The sequence below is a fragment of the Mesocricetus auratus genome, unplaced genomic scaffold (assembly GCF_017639785.1).
Source record: "Mesocricetus auratus isolate SY011 unplaced genomic scaffold, BCM_Maur_2.0 Super-Scaffold_100006, whole genome shotgun sequence".
NCBI classification, from domain to species: domain Eukaryota; kingdom Metazoa; phylum Chordata; class Mammalia; order Rodentia; family Cricetidae; genus Mesocricetus; species Mesocricetus auratus.
Genome location: NW_024429190.1, coordinates 21696690 through 21706886, shown reverse-complemented (window position 1 = coordinate 21706886; position 10197 = coordinate 21696690). Strand labels below are relative to the sequence as shown.

The 10197-nt window shown below is 40.1% G+C and overlaps 2 protein-coding genes across 5 annotated transcripts in view; one reads left to right on the top strand and one right to left on the bottom strand.

Annotated features, from left to right (window-relative positions):
* Positions 1-3985: 3985 nt before the first annotated feature.
* On the bottom strand, positions 3986-5032 carry LOC121140805 (homeobox protein Hox-C13-like). Of its 2 annotated transcripts, none has more exons than XR_005877726.1 (2): positions 4459-4861; positions 3986-4302 (listed from the first exon to the last, which is right to left on the bottom strand). XR_005877726.1 is itself a non-coding variant. In XM_040747026.1 (2 exons), exons 1-2 carry the CDS (start codon positions 5030-5032, stop codon positions 4264-4266), a joined length of 318 nt encoding a protein of 105 aa, XP_040602960.1. In that variant the 3' UTR covers positions 3986-4263. The 2 variants fall into 2 exon arrangements, 1 of the variants encoding a protein (XP_040602960.1); XM_040747026.1 differs by having other exon boundaries at positions 4754-5032.
* Positions 4985-10197, top strand: part of Rab28 (RAB28, member RAS oncogene family) — a 95305-nt gene continuing 90092 nt past the window's right edge. For all 3 annotated transcript variants that reach the window (XM_040747024.1, XM_005068816.4, XM_005068817.4), the window contains exons 1-2: positions 4985-5118; positions 9298-9394. In XM_040747024.1, coding sequence (XP_040602958.1) covers positions 5044-5118; positions 9298-9394 — 172 coding nt within the window. In that variant the 5' untranslated portion in view covers positions 4985-5043. The remainder of the gene's footprint in view (positions 5119-9297; positions 9395-10197) is intronic.

Sequence of the window (10197 nt, the reverse complement as noted above, 5' to 3'; positions counted from 1 at the left end):
TCTGGTTCAGCATTTCTTCACTACGCCCCAGTTCCTCCCTTTTGAATAGTGGATATATATTCTGCACCATTGTTCATTAGAAGTATGACATTTTCCTTTTTACTTTACAGGCAGTTACAATTAAGAGATTTCCTTGAGTCTCATAAGAGATTTGGACTTTTAGACAGTATTGAGACTATGAAGGACTATGAAGACTTTTGAAGTTGAACTAAATATATTTTAGACTAATATGTGGCTATAAGATTGGAATAGAATGAGGTGATTTGGATGAGGTGTTCCCCATGATTCTTGGACCTTTGAATACTTCCTAGTTGGTGTTTGTTTATCCAAGATTAGGAAATGTAGTCTTAATGGAGGAGGTTTGTCACTGTGGGGTGGCCTTTAAGGTTTCAGAAGACTCACATTCCCAGTGTGCTTTCTGTTTTCTGTTTATGAATCTAGATGTAAATTCTCAGTTGCATCAACAGTACTTACCCCCAGATCTTTGTTCTGCCATCATAAACTCTAACCCTCTGAAACTGTTGGCCCAATTAAACTTTTTTGCAATTTACCTTGGTCATGTTTATCATAGAAAAAGAAAAGTAACTAATGCAGTTCCATAGTATAGCTCATGTTCCAAATCCAGGCTGATCTTGAACTCCTGAGTACTGGAATTAGAGGCATAGGACACTGGCTCACATATTTACAAGCAACTCCTATGTGTTTAATGCTGTAACTATAGTTATAAATGGTATCCTGAAAAAGTTGTGTTGCTCATTTGTGGCTCAAAGCTTTACTTCTCACCCCTACTCCTCACTTAGTTGTTCTGTTTTTCTTTCCAGATGAAGGTTAGTATCATTTTATTAATATATGAGGGAAGTTTTGACTGAAACTTATTGTTGTGTAGAAGTGACACTGTATAAAGGTGAACAAAGCAGTATGTGAATCAGTAGAGGTTACCACACAGCAAATGAAATACTCCAAGAGTTAGCTGCTCAATGCAGATGCTCAGAGTGCATATCCAAAACCATTGCTTATTCATATAATGGCCATAAAATGTAATAGAGATTTGTGTTGAATAGTGTGGTGTTTGTGGACTGACATCCTTTGGAGGAATGGTGGGGTAAATGAAGGAACATTTCTCATGGTATTCTCAAACTGGAAAACAGCCTTCTTCATTATATTCTCAAATTGAAAACAAACTATATGTCCCTCAACCATAGAAGTGATCAACTGGGGGGCTGGAGAGATGGCTCAGAGGTTAAGAGCACTGACTACTCTTCCAAAGGTCCTGAGTTCAATTCCCAGCAACCACATGGTAGCTCACAACCATCTGTAATGAGACCTGGTGCCTTCTTCTGGCCAGCAGACATACATGTAGGCAGAATATTGTATACATAATAAATAAATAAATAAATAAATAAGTGATCAAGTGTGGTAAATTTATACAATGGAATATAGCAATGGAAAATTACAAATTATGACTGTACATAAAACACAGATGGCTCTCATGAATTGTTCTATTGATTGAAGAGTTAGGAAAAGTACTCACCATTATGCAAGTGATGACCAAATGATAGCATTTTTTTTTTGGTTTTTACAAGACAGGATTTCTCTGTATTGTTTTGGAGGCTGTCGGACCAGCCTGGCCTCGAACTCACAAAGATCCACCTGCCTCTGCCTCCCGAGTGCTGGGATTAAAGGTGTGTGCCACCACCACCCGGAAGTTCTATGTATGCATATTCTATGTATGTATATTTACAAACAACCAATCTTGTGTGGCAAAGCTGGTTTCAACTCATGGTGTAGTTTAGAATAACCATAAACTTCTGATTGGACACTACCAGCTGAGCTCTATCTCTATATTCTATGTTTTTTCTTATGTTTACAGCAGAGATACAGAGGTATACAAGTTAGGAACATGGCCATAATTTTCCCTCACACACCAATGTTTTATCATTTTTTCCAAATCAATATTCTTGTGGACTTTAGTCATAGGAGATACATCTTTAAAACTATGAAATGTTAGCCAGGCATTGGTGGCACATGCCTTTAATCCAAGCAGGGAGGCAGAGATAGTCGGATCTCTGTGAGCTCGAGGTCAGCCTGGTCTACAGAGCGAGTTCCAGGACAGCCTCTAAAACAATACAGAGAAATCCTGTCTTGAAAAACCAAAAAACAACAAAAACCAAAACGAAAAAAAACCCAACAACAACAAAACAACAAATTATGAAATGTTTTGGGTAAATATACTAGAGGATGTCTAAGAGAAGCAATGTACTGAAAGGAGTATTTATTTTGGCTCACTGTTGAAGAGGGTCTTCATCCATCATGGCAGGAAAGCCATGATGACATTTGGGATAGAGGGAGTGTGTTGTGAATTCTCCTCAAAACATGGGGGATCAGGTCAGATCCCCTGGTTGGATAACCTTCAAAGACCTGCTCCTGGAGACCTTCTTTTTTCTTCCTGGTCCCACCTCAAGGCTCCATGACTTCCAAAATAACAACTAGCTTGAGAACAAACTCTTGAGCCTCTGAGAGACATTTCAGTTTCAAATCAAAACAGCAACTATTAGGTTGTTAAGAATATAGCAAAGGAAGTCCAGCACAGTGACACTTCCTTAATTCTAGTATGTGGGAGTCAAAGGCAGATGGAGCTCTGTGAGTTCAAGGTCAGCCTGGTCTATAACAGTGAGCTCCAGGACAGCCAATAGTAATGCAGTGAGACCTTGTCTAAAAAGAAAAAGACCATAGCAGAAGGCTACTTTCTAAAATTATTTTACCTTCATTAGTGATGAGTTGCAATATTTGAATAGTCTTGCTCTACCCACCTATGAGTTTTTACTATTTTTAACCTATCTGAAAATTTCTTGTTATTAGTGTCCCTTTTTGTATGAGCTTCTTGTGACTGCTATATCAAATTAGCATAAACTTGCTAGTTGAAGCTAACAAAGTTGTTTGTAGTTGTGGGGACAGAGGTTTTAAATCAGTACCACTGAACTGAACTCAAGGTGTGGGTAATGTGTTCCCTCTGAAGGCTCCAGAAGAGAATTTGTTCTCCTTGCCAGCTTCTCCTGGCCACCAGCATTCCTTGGTCTGTGGCCGCATCACTGCCATCTCTGTTTTCATGGTTATATTGCCTTTTTTTGTCTGAGCCAGTTCAGAGTCCATTTTCCCCTTATAAGGGTATATATGAATGAATTGAAATCTTACTAGATAGTCTTCTTGTTACAAGATCTTTCGTTTAATTATAGCTGAAGGTCACTTCTTCTAGAGAGGTCAATATTTACTGAGGAGGTCCTGACAATGTTATCTTACTGGTCTGTAGCCTACTAGACTTTTCCCTCAGACTAAGTCATAAGGAGCAGAGTGCTCATGGGTTTGTTCAGTTCTGTGTCCTCAGTGCTAGCATGAGTTGTGATGAAAACAATATTCAGTAATACTTGACAGATTAAGAATTACTGAGTTACCTTTAGAGTGGGGACTTTTGTTTGATTTGAGAAGCCATGCATGGAAAGCAACAGTATTAGGGTACAGCTAGTTGGAATTTACAGTGAGAAACTTGGAGGGATTATTCTAAATATTAGGTTTTGCCCTTCCTTTGTCTAGGTGTTTCATGAATGAACACTTCTTGTATGCGGCGGTGTTAAAATACAGTTTGTATAAGCCTGGAAAGATATGCTAAAGTCTGCATTCTAGGATCCCTGCTTTCATAAAAACGCCTGGGATTCTTCTCAAAACTTTCTGTTTATTCTTTGAAGGGGTTTAGTATGGGATCCTGTCATGAGTACTGTAACTGAGAATCCACATGACATTTTTATATTTTGTGGATTAGTTCTATTTTTCTTTAGATTGTTTCTTGGAAGTGTTCAAGCCTAATAGTTCTCCATACAAGGAGAAGATCTTTACCCTTTTTACAAAAAAAAAAATGGCTCTAAGTTTTCAAACTCTCATTTAAACCTTCTCAACTTGTCACAGATCTTTAAAATACTGTTATAACACAACATTTTATATAGCAGCACCTTCCTTTACTTTGACGAGATCGGGCACGTTCAGGGGGGTATGGCCGTAGAATAGCAGCACCTTCCTAGGGAACTTCATACACAAGTTTTCCTCCAGGAAACTACTCTTGTGAGATTCTGAAGGTGAAAAAGGCCAAGAAGGCACTGATTGTACTATGGAAAGTTGTTTTAACTTCACGGGAACTGCAGGGTTCTCAGGACCACATGCTGAGGCTTGCAGCCTGAAGCTGAAGGTTGCATGGCCAGTAAGATGGTGCTCAGTTCACTCAGTTCTGCTGTACTGATGAACTTTGGAGTCTGGCTGTTGAGAGGAACGCGAAGGGTTAGAGGGTAAAAGAGGACCCAGCGCCAGAGGCCCAGGAAGGACACTCCGAGGCGACAACCAGGTCTCCCCTTCCGCTGAGGCCTTAACAGCCTTCTGCTGCGTCCCAACCACCGGGCCGGTGCTCCATCTCACCGGCTGGATGGCTCTTGTGCGCGCGCAGCCCGAAGCGTCCCCCGCTGCCAAGTGACAGACCCCGCCCCTCTGCGGCTTCCAGCCTCCCGGCTTCCGTGGCAACCGAGACTCCCCCAGGTCCCCGCCCCTTGGACCAAATCACTCGCATAAGTTATGTTCTCAGAAACAGGGACGGAGGACAGAACGTCTGAGGGCTACTGTGCTCCGGTGTGGTTCCATTTCCCTCTAACGACATGTTTGCTTTCGTCTCCTAGCCAATGTCCCCTGCAAGCACACCGCGACAAGCAGCCCGTACCTCCTGTTCTCCCCCGACTGCAGCGTGGTGGTTGGGCCGGGGGGGCGGAGCGTACACGAGTGACGCACGGGGGGCGGGGCTTTCGGGGCTCAGGGGGCGGAGCTCCGCGGGGGTGGGGAGGAGGGCAAGATGGCGGCCCGTGAGTGATTCTCCCTGGGTTCCTTCAGTGTTGAGGAGACGCCGGGGCGGGGGTCCCGCTCGACCTGCCTGCTGGCCTCCTCTCCCCCGCCCCCGGAGGCCTCCTCCTTCCCTTCCTCCACCTTGGGGGCGGGCCACCATCCCCGGACACCATGTCAGACTCTGAGGAGGAGAGCCAGGACCGGCAACTGAAAATCGTCGTGCTGGGGGACGGCACCTCCGGGAAGGTCAGTCCTCGGGCAGGCCCGGCATCCTGGGCTGCAGGAAACCAGGGTGCGGCCAGGCCTGGCGGACCCTTGGGGAGCCGAGCGCTGTCCAGCGCTGCCTCCCCCCTCGGCCGTCCCGCTGACTTGGCCTGGCTCGCCTCAGGCCGCGGCCTCCTTCGCGCCTGCGCCCTGTGCGCGTGCCCGCCGCCCGCCTGGCATGGCTAGCTCCCGGGGTGGTGGGCCACTGCTAACGCAGGCCCAGACCGTGACGATGCACAGGCCGAGTGCGCTCCCTACACCTTAGCTGCCCCGGCTAGTGTCCCGCCTCACTTCAGTTCCGTCCTTGGCACCTGTCAGTTCATTCAGTAGGTAGCCATGGAGCTCACGTGGTGGGCGGGATGCCGGGGGACACGAGGACCTCCGCCTTAAAACCTAGCCTTCTGTGACCGTTGGTGGCGGGAATGAATGGGCGCGCGCACGGAGAATCCCCGCAGGCAGTTAGCCCTAGGCTGGAGTTCTTGACCAGAAGTTATGCACTCCTGAAATGGCAGGAACGTTGTTGTCTCATCGCCTGGTCCCTCGCTAGGGACGGGGACCCCAGGTGCCTTGGAGGGATGGGGTTTACCTCCCAAATCAAGCGACGCACCTTTGTCTGGGCGCCCTCACTAATCGCTCCAGTTAAAAAAGCACGACACTCCTGGGGGAAGATAGCTAAACTTTTTCCTCCTCTGCGCAGCCAGCAGCCAGAGTCTTCTTTGGAAACCACTCTGCCGCGTCTGTGACTGGTGGAGTTGGACCTGGTTTCTGTGGTGACGGCTCATGCATCATTCCCGGAAGGAAGCTGTGCACACGCTTTCGTGCTTTTGCTTCTGAAATTTGGGTTCCTAGGGTCACTATGGAAGGTTTCATTCTTCTGCACAATTTGGAGTCTTCTGTTTATCCCTTTCTTATTTTCCCAGAATGCTTGGGAAATACTGTACAGCGCAACCCCCCCCCCAAACAGCTTAATGTGATTCTATTTTTGCGCAAAGAACAGAACTTGACTGCTTTTCTTTAGATAGTGTATGAAACTTACATTTTTTGAGTAAGCAAATTGTAAATCAGTATCATTTCTAAGCTTTCATTCAACAAAAAGTTAGATTATTTTATAGGTTGCATTAGCTTTTCTTTTGAAGGCCACCTTGTGTTTTTATCTCGTAAATTCAGTTGCATTCAGTGACCAACTGAGCTTTACATTTAAAACCATGACACTTCATAATACTAATATATTATCTAAAAGACCCCCAAACTACCCATTAAGTCTACATATTATATTTTTACATTTAAATTTGAATATAATTCATCCAATTTAAAAATAGTTAATATTTGATCATATTTAAAGTTTTGCTCATTTGTCTATTTAATGCATGATGAAATTTATTCATAGTTTTATTTCTATATTTAACAAATGTAGCCAGTCACACATTATTTTGTCTTTGTTGCTAGTTTAGTGTAATTGGTCTTCACCTGTTTAAAGTTCTGTCCAATGATGAACAATATATAATTTTTTTCTCTTCTGTGTGGTTGAGTTAGGGTTATCATTCTGCATTGAAGAATGAGTAAACTTCTTTTATGGTACTCTGACTCAGTCTTTATCCTGCTGACTAAGTAATGTATTTTAAAATGTCATAATTTTTCCTGCTATGTACTTTCTGAAATGAGCTGCTGAACTTTAACTGTGTTCCATTATTACTGTAGCAAAATTTTTTCATAAGTCTGTTCGGCTCTCAAATTGCTGATACCACCATTCTCATTCTGCTTCTTTTACTGTCCTTTGCTTTATGAAACAGCTTTCTTTCATTCTTACTTGTATTCCTCATTTAACTCTGCCATTTTTGTGATGTTTGAACTATCAGCATTTTTATACCCACAGGCAGAAGCAATAAAGAATAGCACTGGGAACATCAGTAACTGTTTCTGGAAAAGATGTAGTGTGTCCCTCTAGTACCATCTTTCCTGTTATTTCATATATTCAATTTAATTTCACATTTCTTAGGATTTTTTGAAACAAACTATTCTTTTCGGTATCATAGCAAGCACAGTGATATCTTTTTTTGGTGTCATTTCAGTGTTAGTAAGTATATAGTTTGGCTAAAGAACATTTCCCAAACCAAAACAAACACCCTGTATGTATGTACATCAGTAACCAAATCAAAAGTTTCGATATTGTAGCTGGTTGTTCACTTTAAGAAGAGTATTTATACAATAATGTGATAAATCATTGACTATGAGAAATGACACTAAGAATAAAGAACTGGAGAGAAAGGAAATGCCACTTACTGATCGAGTTGATTCTCAATTCTTATAGCAAAATGGGAGATGATTTAAGAACCTACACTGATACTGTGAGTGGCTTATGACCTAGACACTTGGAGTTTATTGCTCTAAATGTGAAAACCCTGTGATTTTGAGGCTTTATGTTTGCCTCAGATTTTTGAGGGCAGAGCTTTTAAAATCTGGAAATCCTGTTTTCAGGGAAAGAACTCAGAATTTTTCCAATTATGTATTTTATTAGCAAATAAAGTATTAGGTTTCATTATTTCATTTTTCAAACAAAATTTGTTTTGTTGTTTTTCATCCCTGGCTTTGTGCTCTCCCACTTGCACTTGTGTCCGTTTCTGAATACTAATATAGAAATATAATTTGAGAATCTGAAATGAAAGTGAAAAAATACTTCAAATAACATTATGCTGCTACATGTGCCTTGTTTTTCCTTGACTTTTAAATATTTCAGCCATTCATGTGTGAAACATTTGAAAATACTTGCGGTAATGTAGGTAATGGTATTTTTCTCTAGACCTCTGAGATTCAGGCTCAATGGAATAATTAAAGTTTGCGGAAAACCAAAAGATCTTTAAAAAACAAATACTTAACTCTTTTATTCTGGTTTCTCATTTTGATAACTGTTTTTATACTTAAATGATATAATAAATGTAGTGAGTTTATTTCTAAATGTTTGGTTGAATATCTTTCATATGGGATTGCTCAATGAATACTTGATGCCAAATCTTAGCAATTTATTATAATTACATCATTGGAATATTAAAGACTTTGGAGTTAGAGTATGCAAATTGTTCTTTGTGGGAAAAATATGGCCCTTGTGTAAAAGAAATTTAACTCACCTTGCTAAAAGTACTTGAAATGTGGCCAAGTGTTCGTTAGAATTGCTATTCTTTTATCATAACTATAATGAGCTATCTTGCAAACTTTATCTTGGTTTTCTTTATTTTGCCAGTTGACTTCAAATTTTGACTTTTAAGATAAAACAAGTTTTCTTTTTTCTGTTTTGTCAAAACTCCAACAACCTGTCTTGAAGCTTAGTGGAGCTTCCTTTCTGTCCTTTGGGGTATGCTTCCAAGTGAGAGCAGTGTATTCGAAATGCTTCATTCTGATTTTGGACTCATTTCAGTTGTTGCTAGAAGATTTTTTTTTTGCTTTGATAAAAAAATGACTCTTTAAAGACAGCCCTGGAGTCCTTTAGTGAAGCTTAGAGCTTTTATTGAAAAAGTATATCAATATCTGTTGTTATTCTATCTTGTGACTTTTTAGTGCTGTCTTCAGCTAGAAAATATTATTTTGCCTGCTTGCTGCTAATATTCTTAACCTTTTTATTGAAATGGTGCATATTATCTTGGTAATCCTGTATAATTATTTATACTATCATAAGTATAGAGGAAAATAAAATGTTTCTTATAGGAAAACTGGAAGATTCTAACATCTCTTCCCTAATATGTGCTTCTTATTATTAGCCAATGGTCCAATTACCCTCAGATATGTAGCCTTAGAAGGAAACTTTAAAGAGTTCTCAAATTTTTATTGAAGCAATGTATAAGATTCAGATCTTAATCATATTGTTGCTTTAGTTCCCATTTACAATTCTTCGAGTCTTATTTTCATCAAGGAGAAGAATCTTGAAAGTCAGGGGAATTAATGAATTCTGATTAGATTAGCCTACTGTTTCCTCTGCTGGTTGTGGGCAAGAGGCATTTTCCTGGTGAGAGTGTGTGTCTATCCTAATGACTGATTAGAACTACTGAAGGTTGTTTGTTTGATTAATTAGTGTATAAATGTTAAGATTACTTAGTAAGTTTAGTAGTGGTCTTATGTTTATTTTTAAGCAAAGAAATTAAAATTTCTATTCTATGCATCCATTTTTTTTAGACCTCCTTAGCGACATGTTTTGCTCAAGAGACTTTTGGGAAACAGTACAAGCAGACTGTAGGACTGGATTTCTTTTTGAGAAGAATTACCTTACCAGGTGAGAGACTAAAACCTATGAGATTGCTTAAGTCTCACTCACAAGAAAACCTTTCTAGGTAAGAGACTATAAAGCCTTACCTGTGTGAGGTTATGTAATTCTCACAGGAATATATACAACAAATTAGCTATCATTAGCATCTATTATGAGAGTACGTTGTCCATGGGGTAAGAAAAAGTTTATACACTTCTTAGTCTATTGCTGTTACTGGCAACTATACATTTTTCTTTTTTGAGTATAAACAATATTTGCTCAAAAAATTCCAGAAGGCTTTTAAAAAATCAAATACTATACATTTGTTGACAGCTATTGTATTAATTCAATGTGAAAAGACCGGGAAGGATTTAAAAATATTATTTTGATTAGCTTCTGCTTCTTTTTTTTTTTTTTTTGTTTGGAAGTTGGAACAGAAGTATAATGTAGCTATGGAACTTCTGTGCTCTAATATGTGAATGCTGTTTTATGCAAGGCAGCATGAAATTGCTGGCATTTAATAGACCACTAAAATTTAGGGTCCCTAGGCACTCATAAAAATACAGTTTGAGCATTCACGATGTTTCAGTTCACCATGCAAAGAAACTATTTAGATGCCAGTTGCAGCACATTTTGTGGTAAATACAGGGAAATAATAACACAAAAAGAGTGGTTTATGTTTTAGGTTATTTTCTGAACAATTAGAGCTTTAAGGTGTACCCATTCAATTTCAATGGTTAAATGACATGTTTTAAATATTTATTAAAAGTAGTTATCTTGACTGATTTTATAAACCGTAATCCTCATTTCTGTGAATTAAGTGACTGCAC

Bases quoted from the DNA above. Each gene is read 5' to 3' on its own strand.
- LOC121140805 (XM_040747026.1), bottom strand. From the start codon at position 5,032: ATGGTGGCCCGCCCCCAAGGTGGAGGAAGGGAAGGAGGAGGCCTCCGG. The intron at 4,303-4,753 runs GTACGGGCTGCT...TCCTCTCAACAG, and splicing joins CAGTCGGGGGAGAACAGGAG to CCAGACTCCAAAGTTCATCA.